This window comes from Gastrolobium bilobum, unplaced genomic scaffold, assembly GCF_033153095.1.
Source record: "Gastrolobium bilobum isolate Gb01-03AN ecotype WA unplaced genomic scaffold, APGP_CSIRO_Gbil_v1 utg8584, whole genome shotgun sequence".
NCBI classification, from domain to species: domain Eukaryota; kingdom Viridiplantae; phylum Streptophyta; class Magnoliopsida; order Fabales; family Fabaceae; genus Gastrolobium; species Gastrolobium bilobum.
In genome coordinates, this window is record NW_026897773.1 from 195801 (window position 1) to 222630 (window position 26830).

A 26830-nucleotide genomic window follows, 5' to 3' on the forward strand; every position below is an offset into this window, starting at 1 on the left:
CCCGACTAGCGAGTGTAAAATGGAAGAAATCTTTATATGCAGCCTTATCCTTGCATAATTGCAAAGAGGCTGTTTCCTGGATTCGAACCCACGACCTTTTAGTCATGAAGGAACAGTTTTATCACTACTCCGGTTCGCCTCCTTTTTTTAGCACAAAAGCAAATATAATGAAATAAATTTAGAGAGGTTGCATAAATTTTGTGAAATAATTGGCACATCAAGAATCAAGATATGGAAACCTAAGAGAGTACATTTAATTCATTCTACAAGGGAAATACCAAGGGCAACAGACATGCCCATTGTCAGTGAGATTATTTGGATGGCTGTACTTCTCAATGTGGTATTCCCACTGCTATTCATTTCTGCAAGCACTCCTGCAATCGCGATGTATATAAATCCACCTGCGGTAAAACCCTGTAAAAAGCAAGAGATGTCATTGCCAAAATCTCCTTAAAACTCAACCAAACAGATTCATCATGGAACATTCCTCACCTCAATCAGAGATGACTGTCCAGGATCTTTCCCCCAGAGCAGAGCCTACACCAAAAATAGGGATTTACTATTTCATTCTATGTTCACTCTTGGACATACTAATAATGAAGGGCAGCAAATCAAGAAAAGGGAAAGGGGGGGCATAGAAATAAACGTGGATGTGAAACTTACAATTGTCCTAAATCAGTAAATTCCTCAGAGTAACACAACTTTTAAGGTTTCATATAAGTCCCATAAAAGTTTAGAAATCATGACCTTGTTACCATATAGGAATCTAAGATATAACTAAAGAGTCTCTTCTCATTTTGATCTCTTTTAAATTTACTAAGAAGAAATATATTGAAGTTTTGCTCTTTCCGAAACATATAAGTTAGGGCCTGTTTATTTGTGTTTTTTTTTTCTTTCTTAAAACTGTTTTGTAGAATAATTAATGATACAGATGTTTTCTATTTTTTTGTTTTGAAAGTTAAAAATCAAAACACAAAACAAAAACAACTTAGACATATTCTCTAAATTTGATTCTAAAAAACTAAAAAACAAGGGGCAGGTTATATTTACAAACTTTTTTGTTTACAAACTACACTATATTCTCCCGGGAGAATACAAACTTTTACAAACTACACTATGTTCTCCCGGGAGAACATAGTGTAATTTGTAAAAAAATTCAAAAAAGTTTGTAAACGGATCCTGTCCCAAAAAACAATTATAATTTTTAGAACATTTTTTACAAAACAAGCCTTATCAAATGTTTTTTTTTGTTCTGAAAATCAAAAAACTCTTTTTGAAAATAGAATTCCAATAGGCCCAATCACCCTCTTGTTTCTCCTATGCTCATTTACTTAATTAAGTTCATCCAGCCACAATTCTGTAAAGAATATCTAATCCATAATGTGCCTTAACTACTGCAAAATTTGTGAACGCGCTATTGTCAATATTCATATTTCTATTTTAGTTTAAATGTTGAGTGTGTACATATGCTGTTTGTCGATCCACTAAAAAACTCACTCCATTGAATGAAGACAACACTCACCAATGCAGTTCCTGCAAGTGCTACAAGTGCTGATAAAAAGTTGAAGAACAGAGCTTTAGGTATGCTGAATCCAGATCTTATCAGAATACCAAAATCACCAACCTGTATGTGAAAGAAAAAATTGCATAAAACTTTCCGTGGGAAAAAAGAGTAAAATCTGAAATAGATAATATCATAATACCAATGCAATGGGCATGACAATAAATAAAACCAATACAGAAAAATCAGAAAAAAAGAACAACAAAACACTAAGCTGAAAGCATTATAAAATGACAAATAACAAGTATGAAACCCGAAATGGCAGAAAAGTGATCACTAGCAGCTGTTTTAGTTCCCCAATTAGGTGAAGATACCGCCTAATGTTCAACTAATATTTCCCTGAATGAGTCATCAAGGCTGGATACTTAAGATCTGTCACATTTCATGCCAGACGATCAGAGTTGCAACAACAAGCATAAAGCCTACTTAATCCCTGTAAATATCGATCCGGGAGCAAGTTGTTCGTTAAAGCAAGGTAAAAATTCAACCTATCAGGATCAAAAAGTGCTTATCTTTTTTCGTTTATTTTAATAAAAGTCAGGAATTAAAGCATAAACATTTTACCAAGCATTACTCCTTTTTTGTTTTTTGTTTTTTGCTTTTTGTTTTTTGTTTTTTTTAAAAAAGAGAATCAAAAGAGAATCCTAGAAACTAAATGTAATGAAGTATGTCACATGAATGATGCATGTATTGAGTGCATTAACTAGTGGAATGAAATAGGTATGCTATCTGCAAGTTCACATAACAAAATAAAGCACCGTTAATCAGCAGTGCATACGATCAGCACCATCAAAATGTGCCTTGATAAGCACAGCAAGGGTGAACAACATTGGTGCACCTCCTTGACATGAAGAAGCCTGCTTCATATTTTCTCCTGCTTAATTTTATTTATAGCTAACACATTTTGTGTGGAATTATACAAATTAAAGAATCTTCCATAGCCCTTCCACAAAAAGGACCCTTGGGTTTCACAAAACAAGGAAGCTGATGTGAACACAGTTGAAGATTGAATTAAGATAACATCAAGAGGGAAAAGCCAATCAGGAGGGTAGTCGGTTCAATTATGCAACAGCTCTAAAGAGATCAATAGAAAAGGTAGAGGATAATGACTATACCTTGTGGCCATGACAATGATGCGGAACTCACTCTTAAAGATGATTATAAATAACTAGCAGCAATACACTAATCTCTCTAATTTTTCTTGATCCAATGGTATGAATATTTCTCATAAAGCTTACTACAGATATATTATAAACACATGCACCTTAGTTAGTTCTTGCACTTGTTCCATGTCTCCAAGAGCCTCAAGGCTTCCGAGGACTTAGAATGTTAACATTACTTGCCCAAACCTAATCCAAACCTAATCCTAATATAGTTAGAATACAGTCAGACTATTTACGGATAAGACAGAATCCAATCATATCTAATCAAATCTAATCATATCATATCTAATATTCTAACAGGAATGTATGAATGTAAAACAAGATTCGAACTAAACACCAGTTTAAAAGAATGTTATAGCAGAATTGTAACTTGGACTCAGACCCATGGTATGGAATGTGCGTAAACAATGCATGTTGTAGCCTGTCAAATGTGACATGGACAATATAGTAAAACAAACTAATAACTATTTCAAATCAATCAAAGATATAACCAGACATATATTTACATAAAAGTCACCAGATGATGTGACAAGGATTACATCTAAGATAATCTAATAACTAAATCAAATCAATCAAAAACCTAGAATGTACGTTTATGGAGACATATATTTGCATAAAAGTCACCAGATTAAATCTGTATAATAATGTTCATGAAGTTTTATAGTCCCTTATGTTTCTCGAAATTATAGTTATAAAATGATGAAGATTATATTGAGCAAGCTTATCAAATCGCAATCAAATTGTGAATTGACAAACTAAGTTTTGACGTGTGAATCGTGAATTGTAGCAAATTGTAGGATTCAAAGATACAATGAAAAATAACTTCAAATATATCATATAAATAAACTATAATGCTAAATGTAATAATTTTAACTTCAAATATAACAAGTCATAAATCATAATTGAGTCACATAAAATGACTACGTGAAGCTTATAGAGTGAGCAAGTGATTGTGTGAAGCCTCTTATTCAAAAGAATGAAAAGAGCAATAGAATAGACAAATAATGGAATAATCAAATAGGGTGCATTCAGTAGCATTCCTTTAATTCTTTTTTATTTAACAATTTAAACTTATTTGACTTTTCAATCTTTTCTGAGAATAGATGAAAGCAAAGCAAGAAAGAAGAAATAACTAATGAATCATTGAATCATGTGGTTTGTATCAGTGATATGGAATCGCACTGCTTCATGAATATACCGCACGCTTCAAAGCCATCCCCGATTCATAACATGATTCGAATCGCTGGTTTGCTGAATCATGAGATTTGTATAGCAAATCATAAGATTCTAACAACTATGATATTGAGCATTTAAAAAACAAACAAATTTTTAAGGCCTTTAGCAAATTGCATGCTACAATTTTGAGTTATGCCCAAATAAATGGGATGCTGCAGTAAAATGTTCTGCAAATAGGCATAATACTGAACATTTGATAGAATAATGATGGACTTGAACCTCTTGAGGAAGCTCATGTGCCAGCAAAAACAGAGTTCTAGACCAGCCGCCAACAGATCCATAAAGCATGAATGCACTTCCTAATGCCATTCCATCGGTGAAATTATGCTGCAATATTAAAACATTTTGCATGAATACAAGGAAAGCTTTCCTTCACTTCAACCAATAAAAATTCAACATAACTTACAACTCCATCAGAGAAAAGATTGAGATAACCAAACACTAGACTTGTTGATGATTTAACTGGTTCCTTAACATTCAAGGATTTGATGTTATCTGTGGAGCTATCTACAGCACCGGCATTGAGATTATCATCTTTGGCTGCACTGCTTCCGATTCTCTGCAATACAAGGATATATCATATGCCAGATAAATTTTTCTCAAGCTAAATCACATAAAGAAAATAAGTTGTTTGGGTGTTGCCTCAACTCAATACTGTACTACAAATAAGATTATGCAATCGTATATGTCTAATACAATATTACATAACCTGTGTAACAAACCTATTCTGGCTGTTTAGGTTTTGCCTATACTATTTTCCTATTATCTTTGATAAGTGTCAGCACAACTGGCCAAACATTTGGAGTCGGAACAACAGTGTCTACCAGTAAATGTCCTAGGCAATATCAGCAATGGTTCAAACCAAATCAGTGGTGTTTTCCAACCTTGGTAAACTGTACTGACACACTAGTGCTCATCTTACCTTTCTAAGTGAGGATTCAGGTTGAGCTGGATTATCTCCCTTCAAAGAGTCATGTGATACCTTATCATCTTTCAGTTTTTTCGTACTGTTGTGGTTATGATGGTGGTGTCCATGGGACCATGAATTAGCTCCTCTAGAGTTTTCTTCAACATACCTCACTATCTTCTCCACAAGAAGAAAGAGTACAATTCCAGCTGTAAGAACCAGAAAACATGGTAAAATTAGTGGTGCCTAAGAACCCATCTTCATAATCCTAATTTCTGGAGATTAAAAACTTACCAGAGAAATCTAGAGAAGAAATATGATGGAGAGAAAAAAAGATACAGACTAATACAGTGAAAGAGATCGATCACAACTACAAGCCCTGAGATTAAGCAGACAAACAGCAGAAACAGTTCAACCTCGAATTTTTGTCCTCGCCTCCCCCTCTTTTTTCTCAATTCTATCAAAAAGTAGTTGTCTCGAAAGTTTCTTATAGAAAAGATGAGCTTAAAATCCGAAATTCATAAGAAAAGGCGCATATTAAATCTTTTATATAACTTTGATCAATGAAAGTGTTAAGGGTCCTTATACAAGAAAATTGTAACTGCTAGGAGAATGGATGAAAAATGGGAAGTGAGTTTTAAAAGTAATAAGTCCAAAGGAGTCTAAAGACCACATCCTCCTATTCGGCAATGAAGAGAGAAAAATAGAAACAAGCAAACCAAGAAGCACTTCTAATTCCAGATTCTCTACCATTAAGGTTTAGGAGAAATTAAAAATGCTAGGCCTGAACTTTTGGCTCATCATCCATCTATTACTCCTCCGCCCAGTCCCTTTACTGCCAGTCCATGTAAAGTCTACACTAGGAGGGATAATTGGGAAATTAGGTCAATTAATATGTTTTTGCCCTTAGGGTATCCAGGGACTGCAAGCATTGTTGGGAATTATCTCAATTGTGATTTTCTGCTTAAATCCCTCTGTCAACAGAGGTACGAGCGGCTGATCTGTAGGAGGGGAACTCTCTTGTATTGTCCTGTAACGGTCCTGTAATCCTTTCTAGCATTCTATAGGAAATGATAACACTGCAGACTATTTGGCTATATAGAGTCATGATAGCTTTGGTCTGACCAGCTAGATCCTACGGCCACCACAAAAAGGGTAGACTTCGATATGATGGAGAAGGCAGTTGAGGATGTTCGAAAGACCAGCATAAGGTATTGGGAGACTAGAGGGAGGAACTTGAGCAGTCCTTGAAGATCGATGAGTTGGCTAATTTCATAAAAGGGTGGATGAATAATAACCCCATCACAGGGAGAGGGTGATATTCCACTGGATGACCAGTCATCACTGGAAGTTATGTCGTGAAAGGAAACTGAGAGCTATGCAAACCAAGTGTTCAGGCCTAACAGAAAATTTCAAGAAAAGGACTAATTTTGGAAGAAACAGAAGCTGTTAATGAGTAGATGAAGCGGCCGATGAAGAAGACACTAAGACCATGACTTGAGCAAGTTGCATAACTTGCATGGATCACAGCCCTTATATCCTATCCATTCTGATGAAAACCTTATTTGCTCTAAATAACTTGATGTACTGTTAGTGAACCATATGATGCCACCTATTTAAAACTATCAAAAAGTTTCTATGACAAGTGAAAAAAATTAGTAACTACAATGATGTGGAACCTGCTAGTTTACTAATAGTGGGAAGAGTTTCACTGCCAGTGCAATAAAGTCATAAAGCATTGGTTTAAATAAAAACTAACTTTTACATTCTTTTCCTTTTTTGCTTTTTGTGTGGCAAAGCATCTTATGATCAATTCTATAATCCATGCCATATTTCTCGTTCTCGTTATTTTTTCTGCTTACCATAAGGGCATTCCAAGCCTTGAGATCAAATCTTAAAACATAAGTAGTTCAGTCCATAATTGTTAAGCTTTCACTCTTGGATAAGAATAAAAAATCATGTGCCCAAGGTAGTAACTGTTGAACTTTTTTATCAAATGTTTCCCAAAAGTAAGACACAAAATTATTTACTACTCCACAAGAAAACAGATCCAAAACCACAAAAATAACATTTCTCACAAGAGAATTGTGAAATTGAATCCAAGAAAAGGACTTGTATAAACAACATTTCACAAGCAAACAGATCTAAAGCCAAGGAATTCTCAATAGAGACGAGGAACTATTTTCCTTGAAGATGAAAAGTAGCATGAATGTAAAGACATAAAAAGCAGTCTGAGTTTTTGTCACTATTTTTTAATTTACTTAGCAGAGGTAGAAATAGAAATTGCTAAAATAATGTATATAAGACATGTATTCCACACACTGAAAGATGATCACCACTGTCTGCTCTTCAAGAAAGAAACAGTATTCTATCCTACCATAACGAACAAAAGAATATAATAAACTTCCTTTTGCCCAGGAATTAGCTGAATAAAATAAAGAAACATATACTTATTCCAAGCAATTACTCAGTTGAAGAAAAGGAAGCAAAAAATTCAACATATCCGTGCAAGGTGAATAATCAACATGGTAAGTAAGAAGCATCGAGCATATCACATCACTACTAACCTAGAATGGATATTCCAGTAGAAAGATCAGCTAAAGAATGTGAATGTCCATGTCCAGAACTAGCATCATGGCCATGGTCTGCATGGCTACCGTGAGAATGGGAGTGTTCACCGCCTTATATCAAAAAGAATCGTATTTATGTATACAAAATAACATTTTTTTTAATTGAAAAACAAATATTATTAGAAAGAGAAATGAATAGCAAAACTAGGGAAAGGATAAGATATCCTCCATAACAAAAAAGGAATAAAAACAAGAAGGAAATAGAGAAAATCAGCTCAATCAAGAACACAGCAAGGTTGTCCAGTCTCTCAGCAGATCAGAAATGGAAACATGCTTCAAAAGTAAAGTGCACAATATATTATGGTCCAAAGTAAACAGCATCCAATACCCTAAATCCTTAATCCTTGTTTAAATGTACATAAGCATCCTAAGAAACTCTTGCACCAAAATCTACATGAAGTTAACAGATAAATTGATAATGAAAGCAGGTTTCTTTTCAGTATTTCTCTCTCTCACTCTCTCTTATTTTTTGGGGAGGAGGATATTTTACCAAAACTGCTCAGCATGCTTCCATTGATACAAAATTAATCAACAAAGGCATTAACTGAACTGAAGATAGGTTCTGATGCATTTCATACCAAAAGCATGCGGTAATTGGTGAAGAAAAGCATCCCCCAACATGGCTCCTGCCTGCAAAAGGCATGGTTAATGAGGATGAAGTAAAAAATGTGAACAAGAAATAAAAGAAGAAACAGAAGATATTGAACTAATTTACTGACAGAAAGTAAGTTTTCGTAGTTAGCAACATGCCAGCACTCATGAGCTTCCAAACCATGAAGTTATTAAATGCCATAACAAGGAAATAAAGAGGAATAATACCCATGATGACCAGAAAGTGGGAGGGTAAAAGGGGAGGAGAGAAAAGAGAAACGGCAAGAAAGAACTGAGTAGAGAGAGTTCGAGAGACCAGGGCCTCTCGAATTCCTAGCAGATATAATGACCGTTTTTCCCTAGTTTCTGTTCATTGCTTTGTCTGTAAAACCCATGGTACTGGCACTGACATCGCACTGATATCATTAGCAGCAGTGATAATATCATATACATCATATATACCATTTTCTTTCTTTGATCTGATCCAGTTCCTATCAAATTCACAAACCACACACTCAACAGAAAGTGACTATTGAGTTGCTGCACATTTTCCAAACTTAATTCATAAGCAGCATTAACCATATAACTTAATGAAAATAAAACATGGGATAACACTATTAATTTTGATGATAAACATAAGTGAAAGAAAAGCAATCAAAAGAGAATCTAAGATAGTGAAAGTGTGAAACCAAAGCATAGCTAGAAGAAACCTGACCCCAAATAATGCCAATGAATCAACAAAAGCCTTGGATGGTTTCCCTTGTACTGAAATAGGTGAAGAACCGAGAGGTTTCAGTTTTGTGCACTGTAAGCAGGCCCTTCATATTGAGAAATGAACAATTTGTAATGCACAAGAAGACAAACAAATTACTTACCAAAGATTACAGGCAGGATAATCAAGCAGATAAGAGAAGCCATGCTCACAAGAAATGAACAGCCCAACGCATTCAACCAAAGGCCTAAAATAAAAAATAAATAAATTATATAAATGTCAAATCTGGAACAGACAAACCACAGATTAAAGCTTCCCTCAAGCAAGGATGGCATTAACACAACATCTTACGCTATTATTTTCCATTATTTTATGCAAAGATATAAGAGGTGCTACAAGGGAACTCAGCATTCAGTTAGAAATTTCTTTTGCGAAAAATATTTGAAACCCAATCTTAATCTTCATATAAAAAAAGCAATGGTTTCCAAATGTAATCATGAATGAAACTTTTTTTTCCTGTCACTAAATTTGTATTAATGAAAGGTCTACTTAAAGGCAGCAGCTTTTAGTAACAGAAATATGCCCAAGCTTAGCAGGGCAAAAGAGCATTCAACTTGAAGTGCTGAAGAACTGGTTTATGTATCAAGTTGAATTACTCAAATTGTGCCTCTGTAGGACAAGGAAAACCCTAAGCGTGATCTGCTAAACAGGACTCAGTTAAATAAACAGATCTTCAGCATCCTGGAAATCCAGCTAATTGGAGGCAAGCAAGTAGTGCCTCATCCCACCAGGTGACATTTCAAACTTGGTCCTTTAATCCTCAATAGTCAATACAGGGATTGGCTCCATAATTTTCTATGTGGTTAGCAACTCAACTCATAATATATAACATTAATTAATAGGAAAAACTAAAGGCTAATAGGCAAATAGCTGAGCTGAAAGAAATTAACTAGCTACATAAGAAAACGCACAAGATACAGGACTTCATAATTTCAAGTCTATAATGATTACAAGCTCAGCAAGAAAATAAGCTCAGGACAAAATCTTTACTAATTTACATCCCTAATTCACAAAGCATCCTGCTTCATTTAATATAATCTCAGCTAGGACCATAACACCCCTAAGAGCTTCTAATATTCACTTCCAATGGTATGTCTGACCATCTGAAGATTCTTATTGACTTCAACAATCTTCCATCCATTAAGCCACTGAACAAATGGCTAACATTTATTCAATTTCCAAATTTGAGAAACTTAAAATCTGCTAAACAAGTCATTACCCTGACCCATTTCATAAACAGCAGGAAAAAAAAAAAAAAAAACTAATGGTGAAGGATGCATGAGCTAAAATTGATGAAATACCTAAACCGGATAGGTCTGTATCCCCAATGGAGTGGTGGTGCTCATGATCATGATCATGGTCATGGTGATGTGGTGAACCAAATTCGTATAGTTCCATATCCTCCTCGTCCTCCTCTTCCGACCCAAAAGTCATTTTACTAATTTTCTGATGAACATGGTCATGCCCTTCTCCACACTTATGGTCGTGGTCATGGGGTTCATGGTCATGATGGGCACAGAAACCAGAAGAATGAGAGTGACCCTGATTCCCTGTTCCCAGATCCAAACAGGACCCAAGAACCAAACCCAGAAGGAGCAATGTCAATTGAAGACGCTTTCTACCCAATGCCATGAATTGAGAGATAGAAAGTAGCAACAAACAGTAGTAGCAGCAGTAGAAGAAGTAGGAGCAGGACAACCTAAGAGCGTGTCTTGCAGGTACCTTCGATGGTGATGTAGCAAACAATTACTAAGAAGAGGATGATAACGGCGATTATGATTCCGAAGGTTACAACATCCATATTTAGTACTACTTTAACATTTTCTTAAATATACAATTTTTTTTTTTTTCATAAATTTCCGTTTCTTCCCTTTTATCGAGGTTCCACTGTGTCTGCATCACCATTCACCAACACCTGCACCTGCTCACTGCTCCTATACAAATTCTTTTCTCCTCTCCTGTTGTAAATAAAAATAAAAATAATAATAAAAGAGATTGAACAGTGTTACTTTCGCTGATGTAAATAATTATTGGAAATAAGTTATCTGCACTGAGTTTTTTTAAGATAGAAATTATAGTATTTTTATAATTTTAATTTATTTTAGGGTTATAATAATTTTTATATTTAATTTTTTTAAAATTTCAATATCAAAATGACATCGTTTTGAGAACAAATACAAATAATTTATCTGCATTAGCTGAAAAATATTTTTTTCCTAATTAATATTATTATGAATGTGACTGCCATTTTATTTTATAGTTAGATCAATCGTGTTTATCCCATGGTTCTAATTTAATTATCTAATTTTTTTTTCCTTTTCTATATATTTAATATTTTATAATTACTTCTAACTTTTTATAATTGAGATTCTCTGTATTTAATGTGAAAGAAAATATATCCATATAAATATAGAAATAAATATAACCATTGAATCAACATCATTCATTTAGCAGTAAAACAAAGTCATAGTTAAGAAAACTCTTGGTAATAACCTTCTTTCTTCTTCTTCTTTTTTCTCGTTTAGCAATAAAAAAGTATCTGGTGTTTAGGTTGATTTATTTTATGTTCAAAATAAATTATAATTAAAAATTCATTAAGAAAACTCTTGAACTTTTTTTTTGTAAAATCAATTAAAACCAAATATGCAGTAAGTCCTCTCTGAAAAGACATTTTAATATTCTTATTGTTGATGGACAAAGAATTGATAATTATAAAAGTTAAAGATACTAATATAAGAATATTAAAGTGGCCTTTTTTTTTTTTTTTGGTAAACTATTAAAGTGGTTTTTTCTGTGGGTTTTTATAAGAGTTATGTTGTAGGAAAAGTGATTATATAATGTTATAGATATTCGTTTTGCGTGCTTTAATTTTTTATTTATTTTTTTGTTTTATAAAGTGTGGGCCCCACAAAATATTGTGAGAGTAGGAAAGTTTGTTGTGTCATGTTAAAGGATAAAATGAAAACCCTTTTTCTATTAGTTTAAATTGTTAGGATGGTCTACTTGTCAGTTGTTGTATTGGAAGGACATATTCACTACCACTGTTTGATTCTTCTGGAGATGGCGCAACAATGAGATCCATAATAAGAGATGAACATGGCTGCTGGTTATCTGATTTTATGTACAAGATTGGTAGCTGGCTCTCTCTTAATAGCAGAACTTTGGGCTATCTTAATTGGTGTGCAAGTGGCGTGGGATTGTAAACAACATTAAGAGCTGGGTTAATAGAGCTTGGACAATAGAATTTGTGCATGTGAGTAGAGAATGCAACGAAGGTGCTGACCATCTTGCAAAGCAAGCTTTTATTGCTAGGGAATCTTTTGTTATGTTGCCTTATGCTCCCTCTGCGTTGAATCTTATTTTGGATTCAGATTATTTTTCTTTGTAGTTTCTTTTGGGCCTTTGCCCCTCTAGTTTACTTAAAAAAAAATTGTTAGATTGGATTGATTCTATTATATGGTATTACGTCTTTTACGATCAAGTGATCACAAGTGTATTTTTATCACTAATGTGATTAATTAAGATAATTAAATAATGAAATTTTTCAATACATGTGAATAGCTCTGTACATTTAAAATAATTGCTTTATAATAAGATAAAATTTAGATAAAGTTCCTTATGACACCATTTTTCAAATAATATATATTCATTATTTTTTTCATCACTTCAATGTCCATTTTAAAATTCTCACAATTGATGTAAACTAAAAAATATATACACGTTAAGTTTTTATCACACAATAATATCATAAACCCCTCCCAAAGAGTTTTACACAAGTACGTTTTGTTATAAATTTTATGAGAATTAATTTTCTCATTTTACATAAGAAAATTTTCTCATGCTACACTCACAATACATGAGTGGAGTCCACAAAAATGTGAGAAGACAAAAAAGTCAATATAGAACCCACTCATGTATTGTGAGTATAGCATGAGAAAATTTTCTTATGTAAAATAAGAACCTATTTCCCAAATTTTATATCATAATTCCTCCTCCTCAAAGACCATAGTTTGTATTTGCAATTACTTAGAAAGGCCCAAAGTTCTGAGTTTGGGGTTAGACAATAGGTATGTGTATCTATAAATATTAATATTAATTAGTAAACATTCATTATATACTGCAGCTTATGTAACTCAATACTCAAATTGCTCGGTTTACCAACCACAAATAGGGAGATTGTGAATAGAGCTCGTGATAAACAAACGTTTTGAAGATACAAATGTTTTGATATCATCACAGCAATACATGATTGCTTGTGAGTATCTTGATATCGTGTCAATAACAGATGAGTTTAGTAACTAAAAATTTTAAATACAAATATAAAATGAGAGATTTTTTTTTTTTGGTAACCTAAAATGAGAGAATTTTAGTCTCAATTAGCATAAAAAAATAACTTAAAAATACCTTTATTGTAGAACCACAATGCTTTTTATCACTAATAGATGTTGTACTACCTTAGTAATTTGAGTTTGCTCGTTTGTGCAAAAATTAGTCCAATAACCGCTTTCATCAGTAACGGTTTTTAGGAAGAAGCTTGTTTAAGCTCTCTATGAATGTCATGAACAGATGCTAATTTCATTTCAAAATTATAAAACGTCAATTCAATCTAAAATCTTAAAGTTAGTAAGTGATGAGCTTTCAATGATTTTTATATTATATCTTTCTAAAAGACTCTTTCACGCAAGAGCGTTTTGGGCTTAAAATGTGGATAATGGCAAGCCCAGTTTTTGATTATACCTTGTGCTAATTTAATTCCACTAGAAAATGAAGGGCGGTGAACATCAAACTCATGACCCTGTGATTATGGAGGCTCTGTATCATATAAAGAATCATTTCAACCTAAAAGCTTAAGCTATTGAGTGATGTTACATTAATGATTTTATATTTCTCTAACATATTACATATCCCCTTTCACAAAAACCCATTAAGCTTAATGGGTGGATGATGTATGAAACTCAACGTACCTATGTTAAGAAATATTTAATTATTTTTATTAATAGAATTGGACGGTAAGAATTGAAATTATGACCAGTTAGTAATGTGGCTCTAATATTATATAAATAACCAATTCAAACAAAAGTTTAAACTTGTAAGAGAAAGCACATTAATAGTTTTTATATTATATCTCTTTAACAAAAACCACCTAAAATTTGGTGGTTTAAATTTAATTGGGAAACAGATTGAAAGTGAATGCAAACTAATGCTTGATTGATTGAAATTAATAATTCAACACAGACTTATTTGCAGTTTACTAGGTAAAAAGGACATAGAAATTATAGAAGAAATGCTGTGTTTGGTTAACCCACATACAACAGTGCTTTTGAGATTGTGACACCAGAAATTAATAAGTTTATGAGGAGACACATTGCAGAAGCTTTAGCACCATATGCTTTATTGTTGTGTTTACAACACATTTTCTAACTGATTTTAGCATTCTCATTTTGGATGCTCATTTCATCAAGGTATGATTTACCATGGTGTTCTCGTGAAAAGTACCCTTTAAAGTGTTCCGCAACACTAATACTTCTAAACTGTGCTGGTCTTTCTGGAGTAACAAGGCTTGGTGCTGGACTTATAGTTGCATGGCTGTTAGGGCCATAAAAGGTAGCAATGGAAATCCTCTCCTTCTCTGAGTTAACTGTTGCTCGATGTTCAATGCTCGGGTAAATCCCATTTGTTATCATCTGCAAAGCCATGTTGGGAAGCCAATTGATTACTATTCTTGATCATTAAAAAGGTCAAAAAATCATTACAAATAAAGATGCTTCTTAAGTGCCTATTCTCATATTACAATGGTGCAAGGTAACTACTAATGAACCAAGGACTTAGTTAATTGTCAAATGAGACTTCAGACAAAAAGTTGTAAATATTTTTGGTCAAATACCTCTAAAGTGTCTCCTATGTTGATGATGAAAGCATTAGGGAGAGGTTGAATAGGAATCCACATTCCATCTTTTCTTATTTGAAGGCCTTGTATATCATTGACTTGGAGAAGGATGGTGAGGCCAGAAGCATCAGAATGAGTATTTAAGCCAATGGCAAGCTCGGGTTGTGGGCACGGTGGATAATAATTCATCCTTATTACTTGAGTTCCTTCCTTAAATAGCTCTATAATTTCATTGGGGTCTATTGCAAGAGCCTTTGCCATCAGGTCGAGGATTTTGATGGCGAGGTTTTCCAATTCTGCAGAATAGGTGTCTAAATCATCTCTGCATTCGAACAAAGATTATGAAGTCATGACATAAATATTAAGTAGGTTTGAGAATTTATTAATCATGTAACAAATGGTATAAACAAGCGTTTAGCATAAGATAAGAAGTCTAGTTTAAGCACAGACTTTACGATGGCTGAGGTCCAATGTCTAAAATATGTGCATCTAATAAAGGAGCCTAGGCCTAATGGGATTCGGGCTTTGTTCTAACAGAAATTTTGTGAATTGTGACACAATTGTAGGTGATGTGTTGGATGTTGGGAACACGGTTCCCTCAACTCGGCACGGAAGCGTGTCGCAAGTCAATCGTCAAGCTTGGAGCTTGGCATTCACAATCAGAGGTCGGCCTGAATCACCAGGTCAGCCAGTTCATAGCAAAAATAGAAAAATGCAGAGGAGAGAGACAAGAGAAGAACACAATCAAGATGTTTAACGTGGGAAAACCTTCTCCAATGTGAAAAAGTAAAAACTCATGGGACACTAATCCAGAATCAAACTTTCACTATGAAAATAATGAGTTACAATAGATCACACTTCACCAATAAATAGTGATACACTCAAACATTACTTTCAATGGTGGTATTCTCTCAAACTTTTCTAAGGAGGTCTAACACTGAAGCTTCTTCCTAGAGGTGCTTTCAAAATTGTCTAACTCTCTAACCCTAACCTTTCACACCACAAGCTTATATAGGAGAGGAGGGAAAATTCTAGAATATGAACAACAAGGACTAGGGTTTCTTGACCCCCAAGTTTCTTGAGCCTCACAAAAGTAACATTGGGCCTTGTGCAGTATTGAAGGGAAAAAACCCAACATTGGAAACATTGCTCAATGTTCAGAATCACAGAGTATATCCATGTGATTTCACGCCTTTGTGACTTTTAGGCTTACTACCAAAAAAAAAAATTACTCCTCATTAAACCTTGACTAATGAGTATAGGTGTAACACCCCATTACGTACGGCATTAAGCGCAGTTACAATCACATTGGTTCAATTAGAAAACCGGATAAATTTTTTTCCTTTTTAAACAAGCCGGATTTAAAATAACCAAGTGCGTGATCATAACCATATATGCTTCCCGGAATAGTGGGACTAAACTTAATATTATAATCCCATTTTATTTGACAATACGTCGTTAAATGTCTTCATCTCTTTAATTATCAAATTAATTCTACACTTATTTTATGATTCCCATCTTCTACTATGTTATAGGATTTTTCATTAGCTACGCGTAGGTTCAAACCGCGCTCAAATCGGAGCACCGTAGCCAAAGTTATGCATTTTCTAAGAAAAGGGATGCAAAATCTCCAGGACCCCTACGCCCCTAGCGTGGGAAAACAGAAGGTTGGCGCCCCCAGCGTGGGAGTGGCGCCCCAAGCGTGTATGCTACTGTCTCGTCTGGCCAATTGGCGCCCTCAGCGTCGGTTTTGGCGCCCCAAGCGCCACCCACAGGGCTGGATGCCCAAAAAAAATGATTTGACCTATCTATGATGTTTACCCCATAACTTGATCTACACTCACTCAAATTACACCATTTTGGTCTCTATGGAAAGCTAAGAGAAATGTCTACAACTTCCATAAAGACATCAAGGTCCAATTCCATCATATAGGGTATGAAAATTGGTCAACCGGACATGATAGCTTTGTTTTTACATGGATTATCAACCTAATTGACAACATATAAATTTCCAATAAATAATTCTTAGTTCTTGCAAGATACTTTCACTACAAAATAACATGCATACATATGTCTTCTTCACTTACACTATTACAACACATCTTAATTACAGAATAATGAGACTTAGCTTCAAAATACTATGATCATCACCTTGGTTCCCAACAACAAAGAGATACCACAAGAAATGAGCATAGGCTAAGTTCATCCAATAAAGCATGATATACATGTGATGATTTGCTTTCAAATGTAAATCCTATACATGATATTTCTACATGTCATATACATAATCCCAAAAGTGCAACATCCTCATGCATCACTAATCCAAATACGGCCACTTGCCACTGGTGGCTCCTGCAGCATCCTTTCCTGAAAGGGGGTCCCCACAACACGGGGTGAGATATACGAATATATCCAGTAAACCAGGGGTCCTTGGAGCATCTCTCCACCCCATAGTTCAATCACAGTGTAATAGCAATAACAATAATAATGCAATAAATACATATCCATGCAGTGTGTAAACAACATCTCCAGGAGAAATCCTTCGAGCTCTCAAGCTGTCCTAAGGATACTCAGATGCAAATAGTCCTACTGGCCAGCTAAACTACCAAGTATGATTTACGCATCGTCATGCAACATACCAACATAGGGAAACACCATCTTATGCCACACCAAAGCATACACATACGTATAACAAAGCATTAAACTATTTCATTGCATTTATATACACTATCACAACCACTACCCAATCAGGGCTTGGTGGAACAATCAAGGGAATTATACCCAAGGTCCGAAGGCTTACCTCAAAGCTTCCGTTCAACCTTTGTTCACCACCAACAGGTTCTACAACCAGTCAACTTTGATTTCAATTTTAACTTGCCGAGTACACACCTACATCAAGGTGTCACAACATCAATCATGCAATCCAATGAATATTTAGATATCCATCAATACGATAACAACCCTACATTATAACTTAACATGAGCTTACCTATTCCAAAGAGCTAATCAAGCTCTATAGTTTGCTCCAATGGTTGATCACTCACGGTTGGTCCAAATGCCTCAATCCTAGATATCACATGGACACACTTATTATTCAACCCAACCATTGATCATAATGGCAAGAAAACCCACAATCAAGTATCATATTCTTGCAATTTTCAAAGTGTAGTCATATAACTATCTAAGCCCATTTTCACCAATTGTATGTCATTCCTAGCATTTTTCATAACATACACTAAGTCTCAATTCTCCTAAACCATAGTCAATTTACTCACATTTTCATATACTCCTAAAACATTGTTCATCAAAACCTAAACCATGCAAAATTCAAGGAATTTGTGTGAAAGAGAGTGGAAAACTCACCACAATGGATCACACAACAAGGAATGGTTGTTCCTCAAGCTTCCATGGAGGTAGAAGCCAACAACTCCCTCACTTTTTCCTAAGGTTCGGATTTTTGGAGGTTGAAATCTCATTCCACAAAGACTCCCACTCAAAACCAAGCTTTGATTGTGAAAGAGGGGAATATTTGGAGTGGTTTAGACTTTGGAATGAATGAATTTGGCTAAGGTTTGCTCAACCTAGGGTTTCCCCCCTTCCTTTCTCTTCTCCTTCTCTTCTTCTCCTCTCTTCCTTCTTTTCTTTCTCTCTTCTGGCGCACGACGGGTTGGGGAAGGGATTTGGGTTCTTTTTTTGTGTTGTATAGTCACTTAACATAAGTTAAGTGGGATCAAGTGGGTATTGGTTCATCTATCTATTTAACTCCATTAATTACCAAAATTTACCCAAATGTCTGAAATATTTTTCTAGGAATATTTCCACTTTTATTTTTATATTTTGGGTACTTTTGTCTACACCTATTTACACTCCTTAATTTTCACTGAGTACACTTTTTACCCCAAAAGTGACCCAAATTCACTTAATTAGGTCCTAAATGTAATTTTACTCACCATTACATGCTTAATTATTCAATCACATTTAATTTACTAATTAATTAGGTTAGGACTATTATAATAGGGATGAGGACAAATCTTGTAAGTAGTCTTACCTTGTATATTTACAAAGAGGGTCGTTTAAGCTTACTACCAAATCCATTACAAATTGGTTGAAATTAATTTTACCTGGCATTTTGGTGATCATCAGATTTCTTTTGTGGCCAATTGATTGATTACTAATAATAATAATACTCTTTACTTATGACATTTTCCACTATATGAAAACATAGAAAAAGGGGTTTTTGGGGGGTTGTTTCATGCAGGTCCAAAGATTATGATCGTATGGAGTGGCCTTTTTTGGAAACCCCCTTTGATAAAAATGGGTTTCTCCCAACGTTGTATCAATCTGATCATGTGTATTAATCTGATGCTTTTTACTTTTCAGGTCAAACAACATTTTAATATATATTGACTCTTTGCAATTGAAGTGTTCTTGAAAATCCCTACCAATTTATCATAGTATTCAAATTGAAAATGTAAAAAACAGAAAGATAGAAAAAACATTCAAATGAGACAACAAAGGTAGAAAGCGACCTGAATGGTTGGGGGATGTTGGGAAATAAATGAGGTTTCCTTATGTAAGATGGAAGTGTCATCATGTAAAAAATATCTGCCCAATCTAGTTTCTGTTCCTCAGAGAAAATAAAGGACTGACCAAATCCCTGCATGTCTCCTTCTCTCTGCCAAAACTTCTTCTTTTCTTCCATAGGAAGATCAAAGAATTGTTTAGCACCTGTTTTCACATTTTCCACCAATGAAGTACTCACTCCATGATTAACCAGCTGTACCCATATTAGCCAAAACAGCAGAGTTGGTTAAATCATTTGCACCATAATTAAAATCGTATTCTATGTCTACATCCAAAGGAGAAACATATCTATTATAGACATATATATGGAACATGGTCCTGCAAAGTATTCAGTTCTAGAGCTTAGCAGTAGCAGCCAACTACTACAACTACACTAAAAGGAAGTACTAAATGGAACATGGTCTTGAACAGTACTAAAATGAATAATGATCAAAGTAATTAATTAAACACTAATGTCTGATTTAGATAATTCTACCTATCAAATGGAAAAACCGAAGGCTAAGAGAATAAGAAGGTAAGGGAAGCTAGATAGATGGCAAACCTGAAAGAAACCCCATTCTTTGCAGGCATAGTGTAACTTCTCTAGTTCAGGTCCTTTGAGATTTTGGGACAACAATTTGCTTAAGTCAATGACTGGAACTTGGGGTAAAGACGCAGTGTTAGATACTATTGGAAGATCGTGATATGTACGAACATATCGTTCTGGAACACTGGTCAATGGCTCCTTTGCTAGCTCTTGGACAGATGGAACCAGAACAGATCTTGCTTCCATAGTTCCAACTTTCAACAAGGAACACAGTCAGATGGTTTTTTTCTTCTCAGTTCAATTTCGAACTCTTGCTTGGGATGATAAATAATATACATACATAAGTAACGAGTTATATTTACAAACTTTTTATTTACAAACTCTTATAAATTACATTATGTACTACCCGAAGTATACTAGGTTATATTTTCGGGAATACATAATATAATTTGCAAAAATTTATAAACGAATTCTTCCCCTATATATAATATTAGACCAACTTACAGCTCTCAGATACAGATACGGCCAGAGAAACAAATTATATTTTATTTTTAAATGATTTGTTAAAAAGTAAACCAAGGAAAAAAATTAATATACATTTGATTCCATTCACGCGAGTGTGTTTTTGTCCCCCTATCCTAACAGCAAGTTAAAAATTAATTTTAAGCGAATACGGTCCTTTTTAAATCATATCTAATCTAGCTAGTGGTAGACAATCTGCCAACAAACACAGAATTGTATAATGTCATATATAGTGGCCAGACATAGCCTCAATTTATTGGGTACACAATAAGCACTAAAATAAAGTAAAGAAAATACACGATAGCTGTTGCTGTGACTCGTTCAACTGCAGCTGAAGTCAATAGCAATGCTAAATATAGAAGCTTTTGTACCATATGTTAAAATTTATTGTAAAGTTCTAAGAGCTTTTCTCATTTTCAGCTGAAATCCTAATGCTATCAAGGAATGATTTCCCACGGAGTTCTTGTGCAAGGTATCCTTTGAAGTATTCTCCTGTACTAATTCTTTTGAACACTGCTGGTGATTTTGGAGTTACAAGGCTTGGCGCTGGACCAATAATTGCATTAATATCAGGGTTGTAAAATGTGGCTATGGAAAGCCTCTCCTTCTCCGAGTTAACTGTTGCTCGGTGTTCGATGCTTGGGTAAATTCCGTTTGTCATAATCTGCCAAATCAAATGGGGAAGATAAGGCTAAAGCAGTTTTTACAAGGACTGAAAGAGGTTAGAAAATCCTTGCCACTGAAGAACATTTTTCCAAGAACAATGATCTCCATTTATAATATTGTGAAGTAACTAAGAATTGATCTAGCTAAATGTCAAAAGAACCAATAATTACCTCCAACATGTCTCCAAGGTTGACGATAAAAGCATTAGGGAGGGGTTTAACAGGAATCCACAGTCCATCTTTTTTTATTTGAAGACCTTCCACTTCATTGGCTTGGAGAAGAATAGTTAGGCCACCACCATCAGAATGAGGATTGAGTCCTATCACAAGCTCTGGTTGGGGACATGGTGGATAATAATTCATCCTCAGTGATTGCTCCGCTTCACCAAATAACTCTCTTATTTCCATGGGATCTACTTCAAGGGTATTTGCCATAAGATCAAGGATCTGTATCGCTAGGTTTCTCAATTCTGCAGAATATGCCTCCAAATCACCTCTGCAACCAAATGAAGATATCACATCATCCACAAGAATAATCAATATGTTTTACATTATAAAACCCAATAGCAATCTTCAAACTTTTATACAATTTGTACTAATGTTCTTACATTCTTTTAACAAAACAACAGGATTGAATTGATACAGTCATGCCAGTAATAACATTATGAACACTGATATAATATTATAGTTTACACCAATATAAATATAAAAGTCTTACTCTCGATCTTAGTTTTTGATCAATTTGCATCTAACAGCTTATGCATATAAAAAATTTAGAGTTGTTGATACAAATGCATCTACCCTTTTCTTAAAAGTCCCCTGGATCTATCATATTTTGCTAATTGTAATATACCAAAACAAAAGCAGTGAGAAAAGTATGCTCATATGAGAGATAGAGACTAGAGAGAATGGAGAACCTGAAAGGCAAGGGAATGTTGGGAAACAAGTGGGGTTTCCTTTTGTGTGATGGTAAAGTGAACATGAAAAACATATCTGCCCAATCTAATTTCTGTTCATCAGAGACTACAAAGGCCTGACCATATCCCTCCACATCTCCTTCTCTCTGCCCAAACTTCTTCTTCTCTTCCATTGGAAGATTGAAGAATTCTTGAGCACCTGTCTTCACACTTTCCACCAATGAAGTGCTGACTCCATGATTAATCAGCTATAATAATTAGTCAACACCACAGAGTTATTGGTAAATCATTCAGTTCATTATTTTTAAAAATAAAAATTTTAATGGAAAGGGAGAAGAAACAAAAGCCAAAAAGGAACTAGAAGTTAGATAAGAAACCTGAAAGAAACCCCATTCTTTGCAGGCATAGTGTAACTTCTCCAATTCAGGTCCCTTGAGATGTTGGGACAACAATTTGCTAAAGTCAATGACAGGAACTTGGGGTAAAGGAAAATTGGTAGATAATGTTGGACGTTCATGTTGTGGTCGAATATAACGTTCTGGAACTCTAGTCAATGTCTCCTTTGCTATTTCCTGTACAGAGGGCACTACAGCACATGTTGCTTCCATTGTTTCAGCTCGGAGCACAACTTCAGATTGATGTTTTCTATTTTTCTCTTTTCAAAGTTGGCTGGCTCGGGAAGATGAATTTCTTGGGTTGTGGGTGTTTGAATTCAAAAGTTAACGAATTTAAAACTCATACGATTTTGTCCTAATTGAATTTTTTATTTAAAAAATTGGTTTTGTCAAAAGTTGACTTTTTCTGCAAGAGAGAGGATATATTTACTATCAAACAAGTTAATCACTCTCACAACCAATTTAATCATCATTAATTTTTGTCAATCTAACGGTTATAATTTATTTGTAATTAATAATTGTGACACAATAAATGTTATTAATTTTCAATATATTATAACCGTTAGATTGACGAAAATCAATGGTGATTAAATTGGTTGTAATAGTAGTAAACATTTTGATGGTAAGTGGATACATTCCCTTTCTTTCTTTGAATTCAACTTTTTTATCCTGATTTGAAAGTTAAGGGAAAGTTATATTGATAAAGTTTTTTATTTATAAACTTACAAATTACACTATGTAGTATGGGGATTTGGATCCTCTTATGTGGTAAAGTGGTCATGTGATCATATTATTTGATCACAATCACCCATTGATGATGAGATAAGAAAAAAAAAATGTATGATTTTTAAATGAGTGATTGTGATCAAATAACATGACCATTTTTTCACATGAGAGAATCTAAATCCCACAAAGATATGGATCCTCTCATGTGAAAAAGTGGTCATGTTATTTGATCACAACCACTCATTTCCACTCATTGACGATGAGATAGGAAAGAGAAAAAATGTATGATTTATAAATGAGTGGTTGTGACCAAATAACATGATCACATGACCATTTTTTCACATGAGAGGATCTAAATCCTACAACTTTATATCCTTTAAAATTACATTCACTTTTCCCTAAAAATTATTATTAATACAAGAATCTTCGCACCTCCCTCTCTCGTTGGTGAATCACAATCACAAGTTGTACCAGAGGAAAGTGTGCATCGTAATTGTTACATTCATGCAAGCACATGCCCTTCGACGGAAAATTTCTTGCCCCATTTTTCCTTTACCCATCTTTTCTCTTTCATCAACTACAAACCATTTTTCATCGTTCATCAACCACGCAAGCACAAAGAGAGCGCGCCTCACAATCCCAACAAAGCAGTTAAAACTCTTTTCTAGTCTTCTTTCTTCTCCTTTCTCTTTCTTCTTAGCGTGAAGGTAAAGCACTCTCTGAGTCTTCTTTGAATTTCGCTTTCAATTCTCTTTCATTCTTCGAATTCTTTTGAGATCTCACGAAGTTGATCTTCGATCTGTGTTTTTCTCTTTCGAAACTCTTTCAAAATAATCACCATCAACAAGGATATGGCTGAAAGTATCGGGAATGCCAAGAAAGAGCTATATCTTTTGGATGATTTTCTTAATGCAGATAGTGTCCATTACAGAAATTCCAGGTCTTGATCTTGTAATTATACTCAATGTTCATGCTGTTAATGTTCTTATCATGTCTTCGACCTTTAGTTCACATTCACGCTTTCACGTTTCTGCGAGTTCTTTTCAGTGATAACTTCCTAAAATCATTTAAAAAATGACGTGCTGAGCGAACAAAGAAGTCAATTATTAGGCTTTTACTCCATCTTTCTAGTGGGCGGAGACCTAGATGGATGAAAGTTGACATACTTTGTGGAAATTCATCACAGATATTGAAGCAATTCAAAGTTGAAGATATTTACATTGTTTAATCAAGGGAGATAGTAAAAGAAACATTGTATACTTAAGTTTTAAAGATATGGGATGTACTGCCTCAACAGGAAATACCTAAACTAGTTAAGCATCTTGAAGGTATATTTGGAAGATACACCGATGATTATATAAGTCGTTATAGCGAGAAATATAATGAGGGGTAAGTACTTTAAGATGTGTTCTATTAGATCTAAGATGTTAGAGCTAATTGATATAACGTGTTTTGCTTCTTTTCTAGGAAAATTGAGGTCCCAATGAGTTGGGAAAGGTCAGTATAGGTCATCAAATTTAGGAATGTTGATAATAATAAAAATGAAGCTGACTCAAGTGGTTGTGATGAAAGAATTTACGGTGAGGATTCAAAGGTTGATGAAAGTTTGTTATTGATGAACTTCTACTCCTTATCATCAGGCGTAGTTAGCCACTTGCTTTCTGATCGTGAAGGTAATGAATTGGATCTTTTATTTGAAGTATCAGACGAACAATATGAGAGTTTTATTTTCTAAAGTACATTTGTATTGGGTCTCTCTTGTACTGGTAAAATTACTGTTTTGACCATGAAGTTATTTCAAAAGAAGAACAACATGAGATAGTTTTGTTTTCTAAAGTACATTTGTATTGGGTCTCTCTTATACTGGTAAAATTACTGTTTTGACTATGAAGTTATTTCAAAAGGAGAACGAGCACCATATGGCTGTTGAAGCCTCGTTGGTTTTTAACTTTATAATTATTGTACCACTAGGATTAGCCTAGTCGGGTGAGGTTTTTGTAGTGTGCAGAGGTGTGTAATGTGGTATATGTCCTATTATTAATACAAGGATCTTCGCACCTCCCTCCCTCGTTGGTGAATCATAATTATGAAGATCTTTACAAGGACAAGGTTTGGAGTTTACTATAACACCCTTAACTTCTTTTTTTGTCTTTTCTTTTCTTTGGTGAAACCATTTATAAATTTCAATATATAATCAAGTAATCACCATTAATTTGTTTTCCTAAACTAATTGCCGTTGCGTCTAATGCCTTGAAAAAACTATTTTTCGAAACAAATTTCAAAAACTCAAAATTATCTATTGCTTGAAGAAAAATTTTAACCTCTAATAAACAAAATGTACAAATTCAAATGTAATAAGAATCAGGAGAAATTGTTTGTCCTTTTAAATGAGACAACTTGTGTCATTTTACTATCACAAAGTAGTGAGATCCACATCTTTATTATTTTTGTCCATTCTCTCCCCCATATGATCTATCTTTTTCTCTCACTTAAAATGACACAACTTTGAATTTGGATCATCTCATGTGAAAAAGTGATCATGTGGTCAAGTTATTTGATCAGAATCACTCATTTTCACTCATTTATTATGAGAAAAGAAAGAGAAAAATGTGAGACTTTAAAATGTGCAGTTGTGATCAAATAACACTACCACACGACCATTTTTTCACATGAAAGAGTGGTCATGTGGTCGTGTTATTTGATCATAACCGCTCATTTCCACTCATTGATGATGAGATAAGAAAGACAAAAATGTATGACTTTTAAATGAGTGGTTGTGATAAAAAAACATGACCACTTGACCACTTTTTTACATGAAAAAGTGGTCATGTGATCAAGTGAAAAAATGGTCATATTATTTGATCACAACCGCTCATTTTCACTCATTGATGATGAGATAAGAAAGAAAAAATGTATGACTTTTAAATGAGTGGTTGTGATCAAATAACATGATTACATAAACACTTTTTCGCATGAGAGACTCTAAATTCCACAAAGATTTGGACCCTCTCATGTGAAAAACTGGTCATGTTATTTGATCGCAATCACTCATTTCCTCTCATTGATGATGAGATATGAAAGACAAAATATATGATTTATAAATGAGTTGTTGTCTCAAATAACATGATCACATGACCTTTTTTCACACGAGAGGATCTAAATCACACAATTTTATATCCTTTAAAATAACACCCACTTTTTCACAACCACGCAAGCACAATGAGAGTGCACATCACAATCCCCACAAAGCAGTTGAAACTCTTTTATTGTCTCCTTTCTATTTCTTCTTAGCGCGAAGGTATAGCACTCTCTGAGTCTTCTTTGAATTCCGCTTTCAATTCTCTTTCGTTCTTCGAATTTTTTCAAGATCTCACGAAACTGATCTTCGATTAGTGTTTTTCTCTTTCAAATCTCTTTCAAATAATCACCATCAACAAGGATATGGCTGAAAGTGTCGGGAATGCCAAGAAATAGGTATATCAATTGGATGATTTACTTAATGCATATAGTGTCCTTTATAGAAATTCCATGTGGAAGGTATTTTGATTCTTGATCTTGTAATTATACTCAATTTTCATGTTGTTGATATTCTCATCATGTCTTTGATCCGTAGTTCACATTCCTGCTTTCACGTTTCTGCAGGTTCTTTTCAGTGATAACTTCCTAAAATCATTTAAAAACTACGAGCAGAGCGGACAAAGAAGTCAGTTATTAGGCTTTTCCTCCGTCTTTCCAGTGGGTGGAGACC

General features: G+C 34.3%; 2 protein-coding genes across 3 annotated transcripts; both read right to left on the reverse strand.

Moving 5' to 3' along the window:
- Window positions 1–26: 26 nt before the first annotated feature.
- Window positions 27–10732, reverse strand: LOC133310196 (IAA-alanine resistance protein 1). 2 transcript variants are annotated; one of them, XM_061511098.1, is made up of 11 exons: window positions 10162–10732; window positions 8964–9047; window positions 8804–8853; window positions 8076–8127; window positions 7435–7548; window positions 4883–5076; window positions 4367–4519; window positions 4180–4287; window positions 1523–1624; window positions 493–537; window positions 27–414 (listed from the first exon to the last, which is right to left on the reverse strand). In XM_061511098.1, the coding sequence occupies exons 1-11, from the start codon at window positions 10490–10492 to the stop codon at window positions 259–261; spliced, it is 1389 nt and encodes a 462-aa protein (XP_061367082.1). In that variant the 5' UTR covers window positions 10493–10732; the 3' UTR covers window positions 27–258. The 2 variants fall into 2 exon arrangements, with proteins under 2 accessions (XP_061367082.1, XP_061367083.1); XM_061511099.1 differs by lacking the exon at window positions 7435–7548.
- Window positions 10733–14229: 3497 nt separating this feature from the next.
- On the reverse strand, window positions 14230–22569 carry LOC133310176 (oxoglutarate-dependent flavonoid 7-O-demethylase 1-like). The gene is made up of 8 exons (XM_061511076.1): window positions 22339–22569; window positions 21962–22209; window positions 21216–21540; window positions 20780–21043; window positions 19873–20115; window positions 19277–19524; window positions 14745–15069; window positions 14230–14544 (listed from the first exon to the last, which is right to left on the reverse strand). The coding sequence occupies exons 1-8, from the start codon at window positions 22567–22569 to the stop codon at window positions 14278–14280; spliced, it is 2151 nt and encodes a 716-aa protein (XP_061367060.1). The 3' UTR covers window positions 14230–14277.
- Between the last annotated feature and the right edge of the window lie 4261 nt (window positions 22570–26830).